The sequence below is a fragment of the Nyctibius grandis genome, unplaced genomic scaffold (assembly GCF_013368605.1).
Source record: "Nyctibius grandis isolate bNycGra1 unplaced genomic scaffold, bNycGra1.pri scaffold_71_arrow_ctg1, whole genome shotgun sequence".
In the NCBI taxonomy this organism is placed as follows: Eukaryota; Metazoa; Chordata; class Aves; order Nyctibiiformes; family Nyctibiidae; genus Nyctibius; species Nyctibius grandis.
In genome coordinates, this window is record NW_027167602.1 from 172,314 (window position 1) to 194,647 (window position 22,334).

Consider the following 22,334-nt stretch of genomic DNA (forward strand, 5'->3'; position numbering starts at 1 on the left):
ACATCAGAGTGGGGACATGGTGGTGGGGGACATGGTGAGGGGAACGTCAGAAGGGACATTGTGGTGGAGGACATGGTGAGGGGACATGGCGGTGGGGGACATCAGAAGGAATGTTGTGGTGGGGGACACTGAGGAGAACATCAAAGCAGGGACACGGCCGTGGGGGACATGGTGAGGGGAACACCAGAGCAGGGACATGGTGGTGGGGGACATCAGGAGGGACGTCGGTGGAGAACATGGTGAGGAGAACATCAGAGTGGGGACACAGTGGTGGGGGACATCAGGAGGGACGTTGATGGAGAACATGGTGAGGAGAACATCAAAGCAGGGACACGGTGGTGGGGGACATTAGGAGGGACGTTGGTGGAGAACATGGTGAGGAGAACATCGGAGTGGGGACATGGTGGTGGGGGACACTGAGGGGAACATCAGAGCAGGGACATGGTGGTGGAGGACACGGTGAGGAGAACATCAGGAGGGACATTGATGGGGGACACGATGAGGAGAACGTCAAAGCAGACACATGGCGGTGGGGGACATCAGGAGGGACGTTGTGGTGGGGGACACTGAGGGGAACATCAAAGCAGGAACATGGCGGTGGGGGACATGGTGAGGGGAACATCAGGAGGGACGTTGGTGGGGGACACGGTGAGGAGAACATCAGCGTGGGGACATGGTGGTGGGGGACATCAACAAGGATGCTGTGGTGGGGGACACTGAGGAGAACATCAGAGCAAGGACATGGTGGTGGGGGACATATCAGAGCAGGGGTGCGGTGGTGGGGGTCAGGGTGGCAGTGGGGGACAGGGGACAGGGCAGGAGAAATGAGGGAGGGTCGGGGACGGGGTATGAGGATGGGTGCCAGGGTGCTGGGCAGGTGACACTGGGTGGGTGCCAGGGTGCCAGGGTGGGTGACATCGGGTGGGTGCCAGGGTGCCGGGGGGTGCCAGGGGGGGTGATGGGGTGCCTGGGGGGGTGACAGGGTGCCAGAGAGGTGACAGGGTGCTGTGTGGGTGACGCCGGGTGGGTGACAAGAGTGCCTGGGGGGGTGCCAGGGTGCCTGGGGGGTGCCAGGGTGCTGTGCGGGTGACAGGGTGCTGGGGGGTGACATCGGGTGGGTGACAGGGTACTGGGGAGGGTGCCAGGGTGCCGGGAGGTGCCAGGGGGGGTGATGGGGTGCCTGGGGGGGTGACAGGGTGCTGTGCGGGTGACAGGGTGCCGGGGGGGGTGACATCGGGTGGGTGCCAGGGTACCGGGGAGGGTGCCAGGGTGCCGGGGGGTGCCAGGGGGGGTGATGGGGTGCCTGGGGGGGTGACAGGGTGCTGTGCGGGTGACAGGGTGCCGGGGGGGGTGACATCGGGTGGGTGCCAGGGTGCCGGGGGGTGCCAGGGGGAGTGATGGGGTGCCTGGGGGGGTGACAGGGTGCCAGAGAGGTGACAGGGTGCTGTGCAGGTGACGCCGGGTGGGTGACAAGAGTGCCTGGATGGGTGCCAGGGTGCCTGGGGGGGGTGATAGGGTGCCGTGCCGGGTGCCAGGGTGCTGGGAGGGTGACAGAGGGGTGCCGGGGGGGTGACAGGGTGGGTAACAGGGTGCCAGGGGAGGTGCCAGGGTGCTGGGGTGGGTGCTGGGGGGTGACAAGGTGCCAGGGTGGGTGCCGGGAAGGTGCCGGGGGGGTGACATGGGGGTGCCAGGGGGGCACCAGGGGGGGTGCTGGGGGGGTGCCAAGGTGCTGGGGAGGGTGACAGGGTGCCGGTGGGTGCTGGGGGGTGACAAGGTGCCAGGGTGGGTGCCGGGGAGGTGCCAGGGGGGTGACATGGGGGTGCCAGGGTGCCGGAGGGGTGACACGGGGGTGCCAGGGGGGCACCAGGGGGGGTGCTGGGGGGGGTGCCAAGGTGCTGGGGAGGGTGCCAGGGTGCCGGTGGGTGCCAGGGTGGGTGCCAGGGGGGTGCCCGACCTGGATGTCGTTGTGGGGGTTCCAGTCGGAGTCGAAGATGACGACGGTGTCGGCGGTGGCCAGGTTGATGCCCAGGCCCCCGGCCCGCGTCGACAGCAGGAAGCAGAACTGCTGCGCCCCCGGCGCTGCCCCCCCGGCGTCAGCGGGGGGGGGCCCGACCCCAGCACCCACAGCCCCCCCCAGCACCCACAGCCCCCCCACTGCCCCCCGGGACCCCCCAGTGCCCCCCAATCCCCCAGCGCTGCCCCCCCAGCACCCACAACCCCCCCACTGCCCCCGGGACCCCCCAGTTCCCCAGCGCTGCCCCCCCAGCACCCACAGCCCCCCCCAGTGCCCCCCGGGCCCGGCCCCCCAGCACCCACAACCCCCCCCAGCACCCACAGCCCCCCCAGGACCCCCCAATCCCCCAGCGCTGCCCCCCTCCAAGCCCCCCCCCGGCATCACCATGGGGGGCCCAGCCCCGGACACTTGGGTGCCCCCCATATGCCTGGGTGCCCCCCCCAGACGCTGGGTGCCCCCCCCCCGACCACCTGGGTGTCCCCTGACCACCTGGGTGCCCCCCTGGGAGCCCCCCCGGACACTGGGGTCCCCCCACATATGCCTGGGTGCCCCCCCAGACCACCTGGGTGCCCCCCAAATGCCTAAGTCCCCCCCAAAACTCCTGGGTGCCCCTGACCACCTGGGTACCCCCCTGGGTCCCCCCTGGACACTGGGTGCCCCCCCAGACACTGGGTGCCCCCCCTGGACACTGGGTGCCCCCCCAGACACTGGGTGCCCCCCCAACCACCTGGGTGCCCCCTGGACATTGGGGTCCCCCCTGGGTGCCCCCCCAGACACTGGGGTCCCCCCTGGACACTGGGTGCCCCCCCCAGACCACCTGGGTGCCCCCTGGACACTGGGTGCCCCCCCCAGACCACCTGGGTCCCCCCTGAGCACCTGGGTGCCCCCCCCCGGACACTGGGGTCGCCCCCTGGACACTGGGTGCCCCCCCCGACCACCTGCGTGCCCCCTGACCACCTAGGTGCCCCCCAAACACCTTCATGTCCCCAACACCTTCATCCCCCCTGACCACCTGGGTGCCCCCCTGGACACTGGCTGCCCCCCCAGACACTGGGTGCCCCCCCCGACCACCTGGGTGCCCCCTGAACACCTGGGTCCCCCCCAAACTCCTGGGTCCCCCCAACACCTTGGTGCCCCCCAAACTCCTGGGTGCCCCTGACCACTTGGGTACCCCCCTGAGTCCCCCCCGGACCCCTGGGTGCCCCCCCCAGACCACCTGGGTGCCCCCCTGGACATTGGGGTCCCCCCCTGGACACTGGGTGCCCCCCCAGACCACCTGGGTGCCCCCCAAACTCCTGGGTGCCCCCCAACACCTGGGTCCCCCTCCCCGGGTGCCCCTGGGTGCCACCCCCAGACACTGGGGTCCCCCCTGGACACTGGGTGCCCCCCCCCAACCACCTGGGTGCCCCCTGAACACCTGGGTCACCCTCAGACACTGGGTGCCCTCCCCAGACCCTTGGGTGCCCCCCCCCACCCTTGGGTGCCCCCCGGGCCGGGGTCCTACCGTTGAAGCGGTCGATGGCCTCCTGGCGCAGCGCCCCCGTGATGCCCCCGTCGATGCGCTCGTACTTGTAGCCCTCGTAGTCCAGGAAATCCTCCAGCAGGTCCAGCATCTTCGTCATCTGCGGGCACTGGTTAGACTGGGAGCGCCCGGCGGGGCCGGGGGCACCGTACTGGTTATACTGGGAGGAGCTGGGGGCACTGGGATGGGCACTGGTTAGACTGGGAGCACCCAGGGGGGCTGGGAAGGGCACTGGTCAGACTGGGGGCACACAATGGGGCTGGGGGCACCCGGTACTGGTTATACTGGGAGGAGCTGGGGGTGCTGGGATGGGTGCTGGTTAGACTGGGAGCTCCCAGGGGGACTGGGGGCACCTGGTACTAGTTATACTGGGAAGAGCTGGGGGCACTGGGATGGGTGCTGGTTAGACTGGGAGCACCCGGGGGGGCTGGGATGGGCACTGGTTATACTGGGAGCACCCAGGGGGGCTGGGGGCACCCAGTACTGGTTATACTGGGAGGAGCTGGGGGCGCTGGGATGGGTGCTGGTTAGACTAGGAGCGCCCAGGGGGACTGGGGGCACCTGGTACTAGTTATACTGGGAAGGGCTGGGGGTGCTGGGATGGGTGCTGGTTAGAGTAGGAGTGCCCAGTGGGGCTGGGGGCACTGTACTGGTTATACTGGGAGGAGCTGGGGGCGCTGGGATGGGCACTGGTCAGACTGGGAGCACCCAGGGGGGCTGGGGGCACCGTACTGGTTATACTGGGAGGAGCTGGGGGCGCTGGGATGGGCACTGGTCAGACTGGGAGCGTGCAGCGGGCTGGGGGCACCCGGTACTGGTTATACTGGGAGGAGCTGGGGGCACTGGGATGGGTGCTGGTTAGACTGGGAGCACGCAGCAGGGCTGGGGGCACCATACTGGTTATACTGGGAGGAGCTGGGGGCGCTGGGATGGGCACTGGTCAGACTGGGAGCGTGCAGCGGGCTGGGGGCACCCGGTACTGGTTATACTGGGAGGAGCTGGGGGCACTGGGATGGGCGCTGGTTAGACTGGGAGCACCCAGGGGAGCTGGAGTTGGGGGCTGGGTGTCTCTCAGGGGGTCCCTGGGGGTCCCAGCCCCCACCTGGGAAAAGATGAGCACCCAGGGGCTCTGGGGGGGCTTGGGGGGGGTCTGTGGGTGCTGGGGGGGGTCTGGGGGTCCCATGGGTGTCCCGGGGTCCCCTGGGTGCCCCCCACCTGGGAGAAGATGAGCACCCAGGGGCTCCGTGGGTGCTGGGGGGGTCTGTGGGTGCTGGGGGGGTCTGTGGGTGCTGGGGGGGGGCTGTGGGTCCCATGGGTGTCCCGGGGTCCCCTGGGTGCCCCCCACCTGGGAGAAGATGAGCACCCAGGGGCTCTGTGGGTGCTGGGGGGGGTCTGTGGGTGCTGGGGGGTCTGTGGGTGCTGGGGGGGCTGTGGGTGCTGGGGGGGGGTCTGTGGGTGCTGTGGGTGCTGGGGGGTGCTGGGGGGGTCTGTGGGTGCTGGGGGGGGGCTGTGGGTGCTGGGGTTGGTCTGTGGGTGCTGGTGGGTGCTGGGGTTGGTCTGTGGGTGCTGGGGGGTCTGTGGGTGCTGGGGGGCTCCCGTGGGTGTCCCGGGCTCCCCTGGGTGCCCCCCACCTGGGAGAAGATGAGCACCCGGTGGTTCTGTGGGTGCTGGGGGGGGTCTGTGGGTGCTGGGGTTGGTCTGTGGGTGCTGGGGGCTCTGTGGGTGCTGTGGGGGTCTGTGGGTGCTGGGGGGGGTCTGTGCATGCCGGGGGGGGGTCTGTGGGCGCTGTGGGTGCAGGGGGGTACTGGGGGGGTCTGTGGGTGCTGGGGGGGTCCCATGGGTGTCCCGGGGGTCCCATGGGTGCCCCCCCACCTGGGAGAAGATGAGCACCCAGGGGCTCTGTGGGTGCTGGGGGGGGTCTGTGGGTGCTGGGGTTGGTCTGTGGGTGCTGGGGGCTCTGTGGGTGCTGGGCGGGGTCTGTGGGTGCTGGGGGGGGGTCTGTGGGTGCTGGGGGGTCCCCTGGGTGCCCCCCCACCTGGGAGAAGATGAGCACCCGGTGGTTCTGCTCCTTGAGCTTCCGCAGCATCTTCTGCAGCAGCAGCAGCTTCCCCGAGGCCTTGATGAGGGCGCCGCCCTCGTAGGCGCCGCTCGGCAGCTTCGGGGACTCCTGGGGACAGCGGTGGTGGCACCTCGTGTCCCCCCCTGGCCCCCGGCCTCCGCCCCGCGTCCCCCTGGGCCCACCGTGTCCCCTCCGGGTGCCTCCAGCCCAGGGCCACCATGTCCCACCATCTCCCCATGTCCCACCACGTTCCTGTCCCCTCACGTCCCTCCAACTCGTCCCCGTCCCACCATGTCCCCACCATCTCCCCATGTCCCACCACATCCTTCTGTCCCCTCCACGTCCCTCCAACTCCTCCCCGTCCCTGTCCCACCATGTCCCCATGTCCCTCCACCCCACGTCCCTCCAACCCCTCCGTGTCCCCATGTCCCACCACGTCCCCTCCACATCCCTCCAACCCCTCATCCCCCCGTTCCACCATGTCCCCATCACGTCCCCATGTCCCACCACGTCCCACCATGTCCCCACCATCTCCCCATGTCCCCCCACAGCCCTCTATCCCCTCCACGTTCCTCCAACCCCTTTGTGTCCCTGTCCCACCATGTCCCACCACGCTTCCATGTTCTTCCACCCCACATCCCTCCGCCCCACATCCCTCCAACCTTTCCATCTCCCCATGTCCCACCACGTCCCCATGTCCCACCATGTCCCTCTGTCCCCTCCACATCCCTCCAACCCCTCCGTGTCCCCATGTCCCAGCACGTCCCCATGTCCCACCATGTCCCTCTGTCCCCCCCACGTCCCTCTGTCCCCTCACATCCCTCCAACCCCTCCATGTCCCACCACGTCCCCACTATGTCCCACCACGTCCCCACTATGTCCCACCATCTCCCCATGTCCCACCACGTCCCTCTGTCCCCTCCACATCCCTCCAACCCCTCCGTGTCCCCATGTCCCACCACGTCCCCATGTCCCACCACATCCCTCCAACCCCTCCATGTCCCACCACGTCCCCACTATGTCCCACCATCTCCCCCTGTCCCACCATCTCCCCATGTCCCCCCAGATCCCTCTGTCCCCTCCACATCCCTCCACCCCTCCGTGTCCCCATCCCACCATGTCTCCACGATGTCCCACCATGCTTTCATGTTCTTCCACCCCACATCCCTCTGCCCCACGTCCCTCCAACCCCTCCATGTCCCCATGTCCCACCATCTCCCCATGTCCCACCATGTCCCACCATCTCCCCCTGTCCCACCATCTCCCCATATCCCCCCAGATCCCTCCACATCCCTCCACATCCCTCCAACCCCTCCGTGTCCCCATCCCACCATGTCCCCACCATCTCCCACTGCCCCACCACCTCCCCATGTCCCACCACGTCCCCATGTCCCACCATGTCCCTCTGTCCCCCCCACGTCCCCATGTCCCACCACATCCCTTCAACCCCTCCACGTCCCACCACGTCCCCACTATGTCCCACCATCTCCCCATGTCCCACCATCTCTCCATGTCCCACCATGTTCCTCTGTCCCCTCCACGTCCCTCCAGCCCCTCCATGTCTCCATGTCCCACCACGTCCCCATGTCCCACCACGTCCCTCCAACCCCTCCATGTCCCCATGTCCCTCCATGTCCCCCCATCTCCCCATGTCCCACCACATCCCTCCAACCCCTCCACATTCCCCCGTCTCACCACGTCCCCACCATGTCTCTCCACCCCACGTCCCTCCAACACCTCCATGTCCCCATGTCCCACCATGTCCCCAGTCCCCATGTCCCACCACACCCCCCTGTCCCCCCCCCCGGCGTCCCCGCGGTCCCCACCATGGCGGCCACGGGGAAGAGGTAGGGGTGGTTGCAGCACTTCTTCAGGTCCATCATGATGTTGAGCAGCGACACCTGGTTCCCGCCGCCCCGCGAGTTCAGCGCCTCGAAGTTGCGCGTCAGGATGTACTTGTAGTACTTCCTACGGGGGGGGGGTGGCACCCAGGTGTCCTCGGGGCCACCCACCCACCCTCCAGGGGCACCCAGGTGTCCTGGGGGTCTCCCCAAGCCCCCTCATGGGGGTCCCAAGCACCCAGGAGATCCCAACGTACGCCTACATGGAGCTGAGCTCCACCAACACCAACTCCATGGACACCACCTTCTCCCAAGGACCATGGCTGGGTGCACCCTTCTCCCAGGGTCCCAGGTGTCCTGGGGGCCACCCACCCACCCTCCAGGGGCACCCAGGTGTCCTGGGGGTCTCCCCAAGCCCCCTCATGGGGTTCCCAAGCACCCAGGGAACCCCAACGTACGTCTGCACGGAGCTGAGCTCCACACAACAAGCTCCACCAACACCAGCTCCATGGACACCACCTTCTCCCAAGGACCCATGGCTGGGTGCACCCTTCTCCCAGGGACCCAGGTGTCCTGGGGGCCACCCCCCCACCCTCCAGGAGCACCCAGGTGTCCCCCGTACTTCTGCATGGGGCTGAGCTCCACGCGGACGATGAGCTCCGTCTTGGCCGGCATGTTCTTGAAGACGTCGGCCTTGAGGCGCCGCAGCATGTGGGGGCCCAGCAGGTCGTGGAGCTTCTTGATCTGGTCCTCCTTGGAGATGTCGGCGAACTCCTCCAGGAAGCCCTCCAGGTTGCTGGGGGGGGTGACAATGTGACATGGAGGGGGGAGCAGCAGAGGGACACGGGGATGGAGATGGCTTTGACATGGTGGGGACAGTCATGAGGTGGTGGGGGGGACATGGGGACAGCCATGACATGGTGGGTACAAGGGCATGGGGACATGGGGATGGCCACAACGTGGTGGGGCACAGGGACATGGAGACATGGGGACAGCCGTGACATGGTGGGTTCAAGGGACATGGGGACATGGGGACAGCCGTGACATGGGGTGTGTGGGGACAGTCGTGACATGAAGGGACACGGGGACCCCTGTGACATGGGGGGGACATGGGGACAGCCATGACGTGGTGGGACACAGGGCATGGGGACAGCTGTGACATGGGGGGAGGACATGGGGACAGCCATGACATGGTGGGTACAAGGGCATGGGGACACGGGGATGGCCACGACGTGGGGGACGTGGGGACAGCCACAATGTGGTGGGGCACAGGGACATGGAGACATGGGGACAGCTGTGACATGGTGGGTTCAAGGGGCATGGGGACATGGGGACAGCCGTGACATGGGGTGTGTGGGGACAGTCATGACATGAGGGGACACGGGGACCCCTGTGACATGGGGGGAGGACATGGGGACAGCCATGACGTGGTGTGACACAGGGAGTGGGGACAGCTGTGACATGAGGGGAGGACATGGGGACAGCCATGACATGGTGGGTACAAGGGCATGGGGACAGGGGGATGGCCATGACATGGGGGACGTGGGGACAGCCACGACATGGTGGGGCACGGGGACATGGGGACAGCTGTGACATGGGGTGTGTGGGGACAGTCATGACATGAGGGGACACGGGGACCCCTGTGACATGGGGGGAGGACATGGGGACAGCCATGACGTGGTGGGGCGCAGGGGCATGGGGACAGCTGTGACATGGGGGGGACATGGGGACAGCCATGACATGGTGGGTACAAGGGGCATGGGGACATGGGGACAGCCATGACGTGGTGGGTACAAGGAGTGTGGGGACATGGGGACAGCTGTGACATGGTGGGGGGGGGACATGGGGACAGCCAGGACATGGTGGGTACAAGGGCATGGGGACATGGGGATGGCCACGACGTGGGGGACATGGGGACAGTCATGACGTGGTGGGGCACAGGGGCGTGGGGACATGGGGACAGCTGTGACATGGGGGGGATGTGGGGACAGTCATGACGTGGTGGGTACAACGGGCATGGGGACATGGGGACAGCCATGACGTGGTGGGTACAAGGGCATGGGGACATGGGGACAGCCGTGACACGGGGTATGTGGGGACAGTCGTGACATGAGGGGGACGTGGGGACAGCCACGACGTGGTGGGGCGCAGGGACGTGGGGACATGGGGACAGCTGTGACATGGGGGGGACGTGGGGACAGCCACGACGTGGTGGGGCACAGGGGCGTGGGGACATGGGAAGGGATTGGGGGGGGGGACACCAGGGGACAGAGGGGGGGACAGGGATGGGGGACACACCAGTGACAGAGGGATGTGGGGGGATGCAGGGGGACACAGGGGGACACGGTGGGGGGATGGGGGGGACCCCAGGGGAGGGGAGGGGACAGGAGGGGAAAGAGGGGACAGGAGGGGACAGAGGGGGACAGAGGGGGGACACAGTAGCAGCGGGGACACACCAGGGATAGAGGGACGTGGGGGGATGCAGGGGGACAGAGTGGGGGGACAGGGGGGACCCCAGAGGAGAGGAGGGGACAGGAGGGGACAGGAGGGGACAGAAGAGGACCCGATGGGACAGAGGGGGACAGAGGGGGACACAGGAGCAGTGGGGACACACCAGGGATAGAGGGATGCAGCACACAGGGGGATGCAGGGGGACACAGTGAGGGGACAGGGGGGACCCCAGGGGAGTGGAGGGGACAGGAGGGGACAGAGGGGACACGAGGGGGACACGAGGGGGACAGAGGGGGACAGAGGGGGACAGAGGGGGACAGAGGGGGACAGAGGGGGACAGAGGGGGGACAGAGGGGGACAGAGGGGGGACACAGTAGCAGCGGGGACACACCAGTGGTAGAGGGATGTGGGGCGATGCAGGGGGACAGAGTGGGAGGGATGGGGGGACCCCAGGGGAGTGGAGGGGACAGGAGGGGACCCGAGGGGACCCCAGGGGACACGAGGGGACAGGAAGGGACCCCAGGGGACACGAGGGGACAGCGGGGCCCTACTTGAAGCGCTCGGGCGTGAGGAAGTTGAGCAGGTGGAAGAGCTCCTCCAGGTTGTTCTGCAGCGGCGTCCCCGTGAGCAGCAGCTTGTGCTCGATCTTGTACCCGTTCAGCACCCGGAAAAACTGGGGGGGGGGGGCACCCATGGGTGACACCGTGACCCCCCCACGGCACCCATGGGGTGACACCCCCACCCCGACCCCCGCACAGCACCCACAGGTGACACCCCGACCCCCCCCAGGGCACCCATGGGGTGACATCCCGACCCCCCCCACGGCACCCATGGGGTGACACCCCCACCCCGACCCCCCCACGGCACCCATGGACCCCGGTGTCCAGGGAACAGCCCCCCCCCCCAACAGCACCCAGTGTCCCCAGACACCCCAGCACCCCCTCCCCAGGGCACCCACCACCCGGGTGCCCCCCACCCAGTGGTCCCAGGTATCTGGGTGCCCTCTGCAGTGTCCCCAGACACCCCAGTGCCCCCTCCCCAGGCCCCCCCACCCCCTGGGTGCCCCCCCCAGTGTCCCCAGTGTCCCCAGACACCCCCTCCCCAGGCCCCCCCGCCACCTGGGTGCCACCCCAGTGTCCCCAGGCATCCCAGTGCCCCCTTCCCAGTGTCCCCAGACACCCCAGTGCCTCCTCCCCAGTGTCCCCAGCCCCCCCAGCACCCCCTCCCCAGCCCCCCCGCCCCCCGGGCGCCCCCCCCCGCATCCCCAGTGTCCCCAGACACCCCCTCCACAGGACCCCCACCATCTGGGTGCCACCCCAGTGTCCCCAGACACCCCAGCACCCCCTCCCCAGGCCCCCCCACCCTCTGGGTGCCCCCCCCAGTGTCCCCAGTGTCCCCAAGCACCCCAGTACCCCCTCCCCAGGGACCCCAGTGTCCAGGCACCCTTCCCAGTGTCCCCAGGCATCCCAGCCCCCCCTCCCCAGGCCCCCCACCGCCCGGGTGCCCCCCACCCAGTGGTCCCAAGTATCTGGGTGCCCCCCACCCTGGGCACCCAGGCACCCAAGTGCCCTCCCCAGTGTCCCCAGACATCCCAGTGCCCCCTCCCCAGTGTTCCCAGCCATCTGGGTGCCCCCTCCCCAGTGTTCCCAGCCATCTGGGTGCCCTCTGCAGTGTCCCCAGGCACCCCAGCACCCCCTCCCCAGGCCCCCCACTACCCGGGTGCCCCCCCCCAGTGTCCCCAGTGTCCCCAGACACCCCAGCACCCCCTTCCCAGTATCCCCAGGGCATCCCAGTGCCCCCTCCCCAGTGTCCCCAGGCACCCATGTGCCCCCTCCCCAAGGACCCCAACAACTGAGTGCCACCCCAGTATCCCCAGGCATCCCAGTGCCCCCTTCCCAGTGTCCCCAGCCCCCCCGCCCCCCGGGTGCCCCCTCCCAGTGCCCCCAGTACCTTGGACTGGTTGTTCTTGAGGCGGTGGGCCTCGTCCACCACCAGGCACGCCCAGCGGATGGAGCCCAGCGCCGCCTGGTCGATGGTGATGAGCTCGTAGGACGTGAGCAGCACGTGGAACTTCACCTGCGCCTCCCGCTGCCGCGGCCGTCAGCACCCAGAGGGGGGGGGACGGGCACCCTGACCCCCCCACCCACACCCCACCCACACCCCGACCCCCCCACCCACGCCCCACACCACCCCGACCCCCCCCCCATGCCACCCCAATAGCCCCCCACCCACCCCAGGCACCTCGAACCCCCATGTCTGGTCGCCCCAGCACCCCAATCCTCCCAGGACCCCAATGGCCAGGGCACCCTGACCCCCTGCACCCACACCCTCAGCCCCCCAGGACCCCAACAGCCAGGGCACCCTGACCCCTGGCACCCCCACCCCCCAGGACCCCAGCAGCTGGGGCACCCTGACCCCCTGCACCCACACCCCACACCACCCCAAACCCCCCCCACGCCACCCCGATAGCCCCCCACCCACCCCAGGCACCTCGAACCCCCATGTCTGGTCGCCCCAGCACCCCAATCCCCCCCAGGACCCCAGCACCCACGGCACCCTGACCCCCCCCACCCACACCCCACGCCACCCCGACCCCCGGCATCCCCACCCCAGTATCCCCCCACCTACCCCAGGCACCTCAATCCCCTGGCATCTGGTCACCCCTGACCCCCTGCACCCCCACCCCAGCACCCCAATCCCCCCCAGGACCCCAATGGCCAGGGCACCCTGACCCCCGGCACTCCCACCCCACACCACCCCGACCCCCCCACCCCCAACCCACATCACCCTAAGCCCCCCCCACGCCACCCCAATAGCCCCCCACCCACCCCGGGCACCTCAAACCCCCATGTCTAGTCGCCCCAGCACCCTGATCCCTCCTGGGACCCCAGCAGCTGGGGCACCCTGACCCCCTGCACCCCCACCCCACGCCACCCCGACATCCCCCCACCCACCCTGGCATCCCTGGGCACCTCAATCCCCTGGCATCTGGTCACCCTGGCACCCCGATCCCCCCCAGGACCCCAATGGCCAGGGCATCCTGACCCCCTGCACCCACACCCTCAGCCCCCCAGGACCCCAACAGCCAGGGCACCCTGACCCCTGGCACCCCCACCCCCCAGGACCCCAGCAGCTGGGGCACCCTGACCCCCTGCACCCACACCCCACACCACCCCAAACCCCCCCCACGCCACCCCGATAGCCCCCCACCCACCCCAGGATCCCCGGGCACCTCGATCCCCTGGCATCTGGTCACCCTGGCACCCCAACCCCCAGCACCCCAATCCCCCCAGAACCCCAGCAGCTGGGGCACCCTGACCCCCCCTGCACCCCCAAAGGCACCCAGGGGTCCAGATGCCACCCCCTCACCCCCAAAGGCACCTGGGTGACCACATGTCACCCCCCTGCCACCCAGGGGTCCAGGTGCCACCCCCTCACCCCCAAAGGGACACAGGTGACCAGGTGCCACCCCCTCACCACCAAAGGCACCTGGGTGACCAGGTGTCACCCCCAAAGGGACCCAGGTGCCACCTCCTCACCCCCAAATGGACCCAGAGGTCCAGGTGCCACCCCCCTGCCACCCAGGTGACCAGGTGCCACCCCTCTGCCACCCAGGGGTCCAGGTGTCACCCTCTCACCCCCAAAGGCACCCAGGTGACCAGGTGCCACCCCCTCACCCCTAAAGGCACCCAGGTGACAGGGTGTCACCCTCTCACCCCCAAAGGGACCCGGCTGACCAGGTGTCACCCCCCTGCCACCCAGGGCACCCCAGCCCCCTGCTCACCCCCAAAGGCACCCGGGTGACCAGGTGCCACCCCCTCACCCCCAAAGGGACCCAAGGGTCCAGGTGCCACCCCCTCACCCCCAAAGGGACCCAGGTGACCAGCTGTCACCCCCCTGCCACGCAGGGGTCCAGGTGCCACCCCCTCACCCCCAAAGACACCTGGGTGACCAGATGCCACCCCTAGACCCCCAAAGGCACCTGGGTGACCAGGTGTCACCCTGTCACCCCCTTGACACCCAGGGGTCTAGATGTCACCCCCTCACCCCCAAAGGGACCCGGGTGATGAGGTGCCACCCCCTGCCACCCCCTCACCTTCATCTTGAAGGCCTTCTTGCCGCCCTTCATGGCGTTGTCGTCGAAGGAGAACTCGTTCTCGCGGATGATGGCCCGGCTGTCCTTGTCCCCAGTGTAGGTGACAACGTAGAAGGCCGGGGCCCACATCTGGAACTCCCGCTCCCAGTTGATGATGGTGGAGAGCGGGGCGCTGACGAGGAACGGGCCCTTGGTGTGGCCCTGGGGGACAGCGCGTCACACGGGGACACGGGGACGGGGCCCTTGGGGGGACGTGGGGACAGTGTGACACAGGGGGAGGGGGGGTGGGGTGGGACAGGGGCCTTGGGGGGTGTGGGGACATGGGGACAGGGTGGGACACGGGGACAGTGTGGGATGGGGCCCTGGGAGCAGTGGGGGACATGGGGACAGTGTGGGATGGGGCCTTGGGGGACATGGGGACAGTGTGGGATGGGGCCCTGGGGGGACGTGGGGACAGTGTGACACAGGGGGAGGGGGAGACAGTGTGGGACAGGGGCCCTGGCGGATGTGGGGACAGTGTGGGATGGGGCCCTGGGGGACATGGGGACAGCGTGGGACACGGGGACAGTGTGGGATGGGGCCCTGGGAGCAGTGGGGGACATGGGGACAGTGTGGGATGGGGCCTTGGGGGACATGGGGACAGTGTGGGATGGGGACAGGGGGACAGTGGGGGACATGGGGACAGTGTGGGATGGGGCCTTGGTGTGGCCCTGGGGGACAGTGTGTCACACGGGGACACGGGGACGGGGCCCTTGGGGGGACGTGGGGACAGTGTGACACAGGGGGAGGGGGGGTGGTGTGGGACAGGGGCCTTGGGGGACGTGGGGACAGTGGGGGACATGGGGACAGTGTGGGATGGGGCCCTGGGGGGATGTGGGGACAGTGTGACACAGGGGGAGGGGGGGGTGGTGTGGGACAGGGGCCTTGGGGGGTGTGGGGACAGTGGGGGACAGGGGGACAGGGGGACGTGGGGACAGTGTGGGACAGGGGGACAGTGTGGGATGGGGCCCTGGGAGACATGGGGACAGTGGGGGACAGGGGGACATGGGGACAGGGGGACAGTGGGGGACATGGGGACAGTGGGGGATGGGGCCCTGGGGGGACGTGGGGACAGTGTGACACAGGGGGAGGGGGGGACAGTGTGGGACAGGGGCCCTGGTGGATGTGGGGACAGTGTGGGATGGGGACATGGGGACAGGGGGACAGTGTGGGATGGGGCCCTGGGGTACGTGGGGACAGTGGGGGACAGTGTGGGATGGGGACAGGGGGACAGTGGGGGACATGGGGACAGTGGGGGACGGGTAGGTGACACTGGTGGCCAGGTAGGTGACACCGGGGGCCAAGGGGGAAACACCAGGGCCAGGTGGGTGACATCAGGGGCCAGGTGAGTGGTACGGTGGCAAGTGACACCAGGGGCCAGGCTGGTGACACCATGAGGCAGGTAGGTGCCACCAGGGCCATGTGGGTGCCACCAGGGCCATGTGGGTGCCATGAGGACCCAGGCAGGTGCCACCAGGGCCATGTGGGTTCCACCAGGGCCATGTAGGTGCCATGAGGACCCAGGCAGGTGCCACCAGGGCCACGTGGGTGCCACGAGGACCAAGTAGGTGCCAGCAGGGCCATGTGGGTGCCACAAGAACCAAGCAGGTGCCAGCAGGGCCATGTAGGTGCCACCAGGGCCATGTGGGTGCCACGAGGACCATTTGGGTGCCACGAGGACCATGTGGGTGCCATAAGGGCCATGCAGGTGCTACCAAGGCCATGTGGGTGCCACGAGGGCCAAGTGGGTGCCACGAGGACCAAGCGGGTGCCACGAGGACCCAGGTAGGTGCCACCAGGGCCATTTGGGTGCAACAAGGATCAAGCAGGTGCCAGCAGGGCCATGTGGGTTCCACCAGGGCCATGTGGGTGCCACGAGGACCAAGCAGGTGCCACCAGGGCCATGTGGGTTCCACCAGGGCCCCGTGGGTGCCACCAGGGCCCAGAGAGATGCCAGCAAGGCCATGTAGGTGCCACTAGGGCCACGTAGGTGCTACCAGGACCATGTGGGTTCCACCAGGGTCACGTGGGTGCCACAAGGACCAAGCAGGTGCCATGAGGGCCATGTGGGTGCCATGAGGACCACGTGGGTTCCACCAGGGCCACGTGGGTTCCACCAGGACCACGTAGATGCCACGAGGGCCAAGCAGGTGCCAGCAGGGCCATGTAGGTGCCAGCAGGGCCATGTGGGTGCCACGAGGACCATGTGGGTGCCACCAGAACCATGTAGGTGCCACAAGGACCAAGCAGGTGCCACCAGGGCCATGTGGGTGCCACCAGGGCCCCGTGGGTGCCAGCGGGGCGCAGGCGGGTGCCAGCTCACCTCCTTGTAGAGCGAGTAGAGGAAGACAATGGTCTGGATGGTCTTGCCCAGCCCCATCTCGTCGGCCAGGATGGTGTCGGTGCTCTGGGCCCAGGAGAAGCGGAGCCAGTTGAGGCCCTCGAGCTGGTAGAGGTGCAGGGTGCCACCCGTGGCCGTGATGAACCGCGGCTGCGCCTCGTACTTCACCGTCGGCTGCCACCACGGGGGGACGGGGTCAGTGACACGGGGAGGGGGGCACCAGTGCCACCCCCCCCCCATGGAGGGGGTCAGTGACACGGGGAGGGGGGCACGGGTGGGCAAACCCCCCCCCGGACGGGGTCAGTGACACAGGGAGGGGGCACGGGTGGGCAAACCCCCCCCATGGACCTCCGAGGGGTTATTGAGGAGGTGGGGGTGGCAGGGGACACGGGTGGCCAGGGGGGCACCCAAGGGTCCATGGGGGGGGACCAGAGGGGTGGGGGGGGGACCCAGGTGTCCAGGGGGGCACCCAAGAGTCCATGGGGTGACCCAGGGGTGGGGGGATGCCCAGGTGTCTGGGGGGACACCCAAGGGTCCATGGTGGGGTCCCAGGGGTGGGGGGGGACACCCAGGTGTCCGGGGGGGTACCCAAGGGTCCATGGGGAGACCCAAGTGTCTGGGGGGGGACCCAAGTGTCTGGGGGGCACCCAAGGGTCCATGGGGGTGACCCAGGGGTGGGGGGGGACCCAGGTGTCTGGGGGGGCACCCAAGGGTCCATGGGAGGGCACCCAAGGGTCCATGGGGGGGTCCCAGGGGTGGGGGGAGACACCCAGGCATCCAGGGGGGCACCCAAGGGTCCATGGTGGGGACCCAGGGGTGGGGGGGGACCCAGGTGTCGGAGGGGGCACCCAAGGGTCCATGGGAGGGCACCCAAGGGTCCATGGGGGGGTCCCAGGGGTGGGGGGGGACACCCAGGCATCCAGGGGGGCACCCAAGGGTCCATGGTGGGGACCCAGGGGTGGGGGGGGACCCAGGTGTCTGAGGGGGCACCCAAGGGTCCATGGGAAGGCACCCAAGGGTTGGGGGGGGGACCCAGGTGTCTGGGGGGCACCCAAGGGTCCATGGGGGGACACAAGGGTTGGGGGGGGGACTCAGGTGTCTGGGGGGGGACCCAAGGGTCCATGGGGGGACCCAAGGGTGGGTGGGGGACTCAGGTGTCTGGGGGGGGGACCCAAGGGTCCATGGTGGGGTCCCAGGGGTGGAGGGGGACACCCAGGTGTCTGGGGGGCACCCAAGGGTCCATGGGGGGACCCAAGGGTCCATGGGGGGGTCCCAGGGTTACAGGGGGGGACCCAGGTGTCCGGGGGGGGACCCAAGGGTCCATGGGGGGGTCCCAGGGTTACAGGGGGGGACCCAGGTGTCTGAGGGGGCACCCAAGGGTCCATGGGAAGGCACCCAAGGGTTGGGGGGGGGACCCAGGTGTCCGGAGGGGCACCCAAGGGTCCATGGGGGGACCCAAGGGTGGGTGGGGGACTCAGGTGTCGGGGGGGGGGGGGCCCAAGGGTCCATGGTGGGGTCCCAGGGGTGGAGGGGGACACCCAGGTGTCTGGGGGGCAACCAAGGGTCCATGGGGGGGTCCCAGAGGTGGGGGGGGCACCCAAGGGTCCATGAGGGGCCCGGGGGGGACACTCACGTCGTTGGTGGGCGAGTCGGGGGGCCCCTCCCCCGGCGTCTCCTTCTTCTTCTTCTTGTAGCGCCGGGGCTGGGCCGGGTCCTCCCCCATGAACACCTCCCTGGGGACAGGGGGGGACAGAGGGGACACGGGGGGACACGGGGACATGGGGGGGACAGAGGGGACACGGGGGGGACACGGGGGGGACATGGGGGGGACATGGGGGGGACACCGGGGCAGGGGGCAGAGGAGACGAGGGGGACACAGAGGGACACAGGGACATGGGGGGGACATGGGGGGGACATGGGGGGGACACGGGGGGGACACGGGGACACCGGGGCGGGGGGGCAGAGGAGATGAGGGGGACACAGGGATATGGGGGGACGTGGGGACATGGGGACATGGGGGGGACATGGGGGACACAGGGACACGGGGGGGACACGGGGGGGACACGGGGAGGACACGGGGAGGACACGGGGAGGACACGGGGGGGACACAGGGACATGGGGGGGACACGAGGACATGGGGGGGACAGAGGGGACACGGGGGGGACACGGGGACACGGAGGGACATGGGGACACGACAAGAGGCACAGGGACATCGGGGGGGGGATGGGGACACGGAGGGGACATGGAGGGACATGAGGGGACACAGGAGGAGACAGGGGGACGCCAGGAGGGAGGGGGAGATGGTGGGGGACACAGGGACACCAGTGGGGACACACGGGGACACGGAGGGGACAGGGGACACACGCAGGTGTGAGGACAGGGGGACAACATGGGGACACGTGGCAGCATGAGGACAGGGGGGGACTCGTGGGGACACGGGGGCACATGGCCAGTGGCACGTCCCCATGTCCCCCCACGTCCCCGTGTCCCCATGTCCCCGTCTCCCCCCATGTCCCTGTGTCCCTATAGCGTCCCCCCATGTCCCCGTGTCCCTCACCAGTGTTTCCAGTAGGCATGTCCCCATGTCCCTATAGTGTGCCCCCATGTCCCTGTGTCCCCCCATGTCCCCCCACGTCCCCGTGTCCCCCCATGTCCCCGTGTCCCCCCCATCTCCCCCACGTCCCCATCCCTCACCGGTGCTTCCAGTAGGCACGTCCCCATGTCCCCCTGTCCCCCCATGTCCCCATGTCCCCCTGTCCCCCCATGTCCCCATGTCCCCCCATGTCCCCGTGTCCCCCTGTCCCCCCGTGTCCCCGTGTCCCCCCGTGTCCCCGTGTCCCCCTGTCCCCCCATGTCTCCGTGTCCCCCCATGACCCCACATCCCCATGTCCCTCCATGTCCCCACAGTGTCCCCATGTCCCTCACTGGTACTTCCAGTAGGCATGTCCCCATGTCCCTATAGTGTGCCCCCATGTCCCCATGTCCTTGTGTCCCCCCATGTCCCTGTGTCCCCCCCGTCCCCCCCATGTCCTCGTCCCTCACCGGTGCTTCCAGTAGGCACGTCCCCATGTCCCCCTGTCCCCCCATGTCCCCATGTCCCCTGATGTCCCTGTGTCCCCCCATGTCCCCCCATGTCCCCCCATGTCCCCGTCCCTCACCAGTGCTTCCAGTAGGCATGTCCCCACATCCCCATGTCCCCCCATGTCCCCACGTCCCCATGTCCCCCCACGTCCCCATGTCCCCCCACATCCCCCCCTGTCCCCGTGTCCCTCACTGGTGCTTCCAGTAGGCACGTCCCCATGTCCCCCCACGTGCCCATGTCCCTCCATGTCCCCATGTCCCCCCACATCCCCCCCTGTCCCCCCTGTCCCCGTGTCCCTCACCGGTGCTTCCAGTAGGCACGTCCCCATGTCCCCACGTCCCCATGTCCCCCCATGTCCCAGTGTCCCCACGTCTCCCCGTGTCCCCCCATGTCCCCACGTCCCCATGTCCCCCCACATCCCCATGTCCCCCCACATCCCCCCTGTCCCCGTGTCCCTCACCAGTGCTTCCAGTAGGCACGTCCCCATGTCCCCACGTCCCCATGTCCCCCCATGTCCCAGTGTCCCCACGTCCCCCCATGTCCCTGTTGTCCCCCCATGTCCCCATGTCCCCCCACGTCCCCATGTCCCCCCATGTCCCCCCTGTCCCCGTGTCCCTCACCGGTGCTTCCAGTAGGCACGTCCCCATGTCCCCACGTCCCCATGTCCCAGTGTCCCCACGTCCCCCCATGTCCCCATGTCCCCCCACATCCCCGTGTCCCCCCACGTCCCCATGTCCCCCCACGTCCCCATGTCCCCCCGTGTCCCCCCGTGTCCCCCCGTGTCCCCCTGTGTCCCCCTGTCCCCATGTCCCTCACTGGTGCTTCCAGTAGGCACGTCCCCATGTCCCCCCACGTCCCCCTTGTCCCCATGTCCCCATGTCCCCCGATGTCCCCACGTCCCCCTGTCCCTCACCGGTGCTTCCAGTAGGCCAGCTTGTGCAGGTCGTAGTCGGGGATGGGCATGTCGTCCTCCTCCCAGGTGGCCTGGTCGTAGGGCAGGTCCCGCCACTTCACCAGGTAGTGGTACTGCCCCTTGCGGTCCACGCTGCGGCGGGTGGCACGTCACCACCCGGGGACAGCGGGGGACAGCGGGGGGACAGGGGGCAATGGGGGGACAGGGGACAGCGAGAGGACAGCAGGGGGACAGCAGGGGGACAGCAGGCAGGGCGACAGAGGGGGGACAGAGGGGGGACAGAGGGGGGACAGAGGGGGGACAGAGGGGGGACAGCGGGCATTGTAGGGACGAAGAGCACCCCCAGGTGACAGCAGGTACCCACAGGGACACAGAGCACCCACACATAACAGCAGGCACCCATGGGGACACTGAGCACCCCTGGGTGATGGCACGTAGCCCTGGGGACACCGAGAATCCCTGGGGACACCAAGCACCCACAGGTGACAGCACGCACCCGTGGGCACACCGAGCACCCATGGGTGATGGCAGGTACCCTTGGGGACGCTGAGCACCCACAGGTGACAGCAGGCACCCATGGGGACACCAGGCACCCATGGGGACACCGAGAACCCCTAGGTGACAACACACACCCATGGGGACACCGAGCACCCACGGGTGACAGCACACACCCATGGGGACACCGAGCACCCATGGGTGACAGCAGGTACCCACGAGGACACCAGGCACCCATGGGGACACTGAGCACCCACAGGTGACAGCACGCACCCATGGGGACACTGAGCACCCACAGGTGACAGCACACACCCATGGGGACACAGAGCACCCACGGGTGACAGTAGGTACCCACGGGGACACCAGGCACCCATGGGGACACCGAGCATCCCTGGGGACACCGAGCACCCCTGGGTGACAGCAGGTACCCATGGGGACACTGAGCACCCACAGGTGACAGCAGGCACCCATGGGGACACTGAGCACCCACGGGTGACAGCAGGCACCCATGGGGACACCGACCACCCCTAGGTGACAGCAAGTACCCACAGGGACACAGAGCACCCACGGGTGACAGCAGGCACCCACAAGGACACTGGGCACCCCCAGGTGACATGGGGACAGCCAGGGGCAACGCAAGACCAGGCAGGGGTTGCCACGTGCCACCAGGGCGTGGGTGACAGCAGGGCACGTGGATGGCACCCGAGTGCCACCAAGTGTCACCAGGTGTCACCAGCATCACCGGGTGCCATCAGGGAGACAGTGGGGACAGCCCAGAGCAGGGGTCACCCGGGGACATGGGGTCACCTGGGGACAGGGACATACAGATGAGACGGGGTCACTTGGGGACACAGAGGGGACACGGGGTCACCTGGGGACAGGGACACACAGATGGGACATGGGGTCACTTGGGGACACAGAGGGGACACGGGGTCACTTGGGGACACAGAGGGGACATGGGGTCACCTGGGGACACATAGATGGGACACGGGGTCACCTGGGGACACATAGATGGGACATGGGGTCACCTGGGGACAGAGACAACCAGGAGAAGGGTCACCTGGGGACAGGGAGACCCTGAAGGGACATGGGGTCACCTGGGGACAGCGCCTGACAGGTCCCAATAGGTGCTGGGGGGCACCCATGGGTGCTGGGAGTCCTCCTGGGTACAGAAGGGCACTCATGGGTGCTGGGGGTGTCCTTAGATGACCCAAAGGTGCCCAGAGTGTCCCCACGGGTGCCAACGGTGTCCCCAAACCCCACCCAGGCGCTCCCCTGCCCCCACCCCCTCCCTATTTTGGGGGTACCCTGAGGGGGTCTTGTGGGCGCCCCATGGGTGATGGGGGGTCCTCCTGGGTTCAGAAGGGCACCCATGGGTGCTGGGGGTGTCCTTAGAGGACCCAAGGGTGCCCAGAGTGTCTCCATGGGTACCCAGAGTGTCCCCAAACCCCACCCAGGCACCCCAATGCTGCCGTCCCCCA

The 22,334-nt window shown here is 68.6% G+C and overlaps 1 protein-coding gene across 2 annotated transcripts in view; it reads right to left on the reverse strand.

Moving 5' to 3' along the window:
- The window catches only part of CHD3 (chromodomain helicase DNA binding protein 3), an 86,931-nt gene that overhangs the window by 29,637 nt on the left and 34,960 nt on the right, over positions 1 to 22,334 (reverse strand). For both annotated transcript variants that reach the window (XM_068424772.1, XM_068424771.1), the window contains exons 13-23: positions 20,359 to 20,490; positions 17,997 to 18,096; positions 16,346 to 16,537; positions 13,984 to 14,184; positions 11,838 to 11,975; positions 10,439 to 10,560; positions 8,059 to 8,232; positions 7,422 to 7,563; positions 5,572 to 5,703; positions 3,519 to 3,636; positions 1,955 to 2,079 (exon numbers count right to left, since the gene is read on the reverse strand). In XM_068424772.1, coding sequence (XP_068280873.1) covers positions 1,955 to 2,079; positions 3,519 to 3,636; positions 5,572 to 5,703; positions 7,422 to 7,563; positions 8,059 to 8,232; positions 10,439 to 10,560; positions 11,838 to 11,975; positions 13,984 to 14,184; positions 16,346 to 16,537; positions 17,997 to 18,096; positions 20,359 to 20,490 — 1,576 coding nt within the window. The remainder of the gene's footprint in view (positions 1 to 1,954; positions 2,080 to 3,518; positions 3,637 to 5,571; positions 5,704 to 7,421; positions 7,564 to 8,058; positions 8,233 to 10,438; positions 10,561 to 11,837; positions 11,976 to 13,983; positions 14,185 to 16,345; positions 16,538 to 17,996; positions 18,097 to 20,358; positions 20,491 to 22,334) is intronic.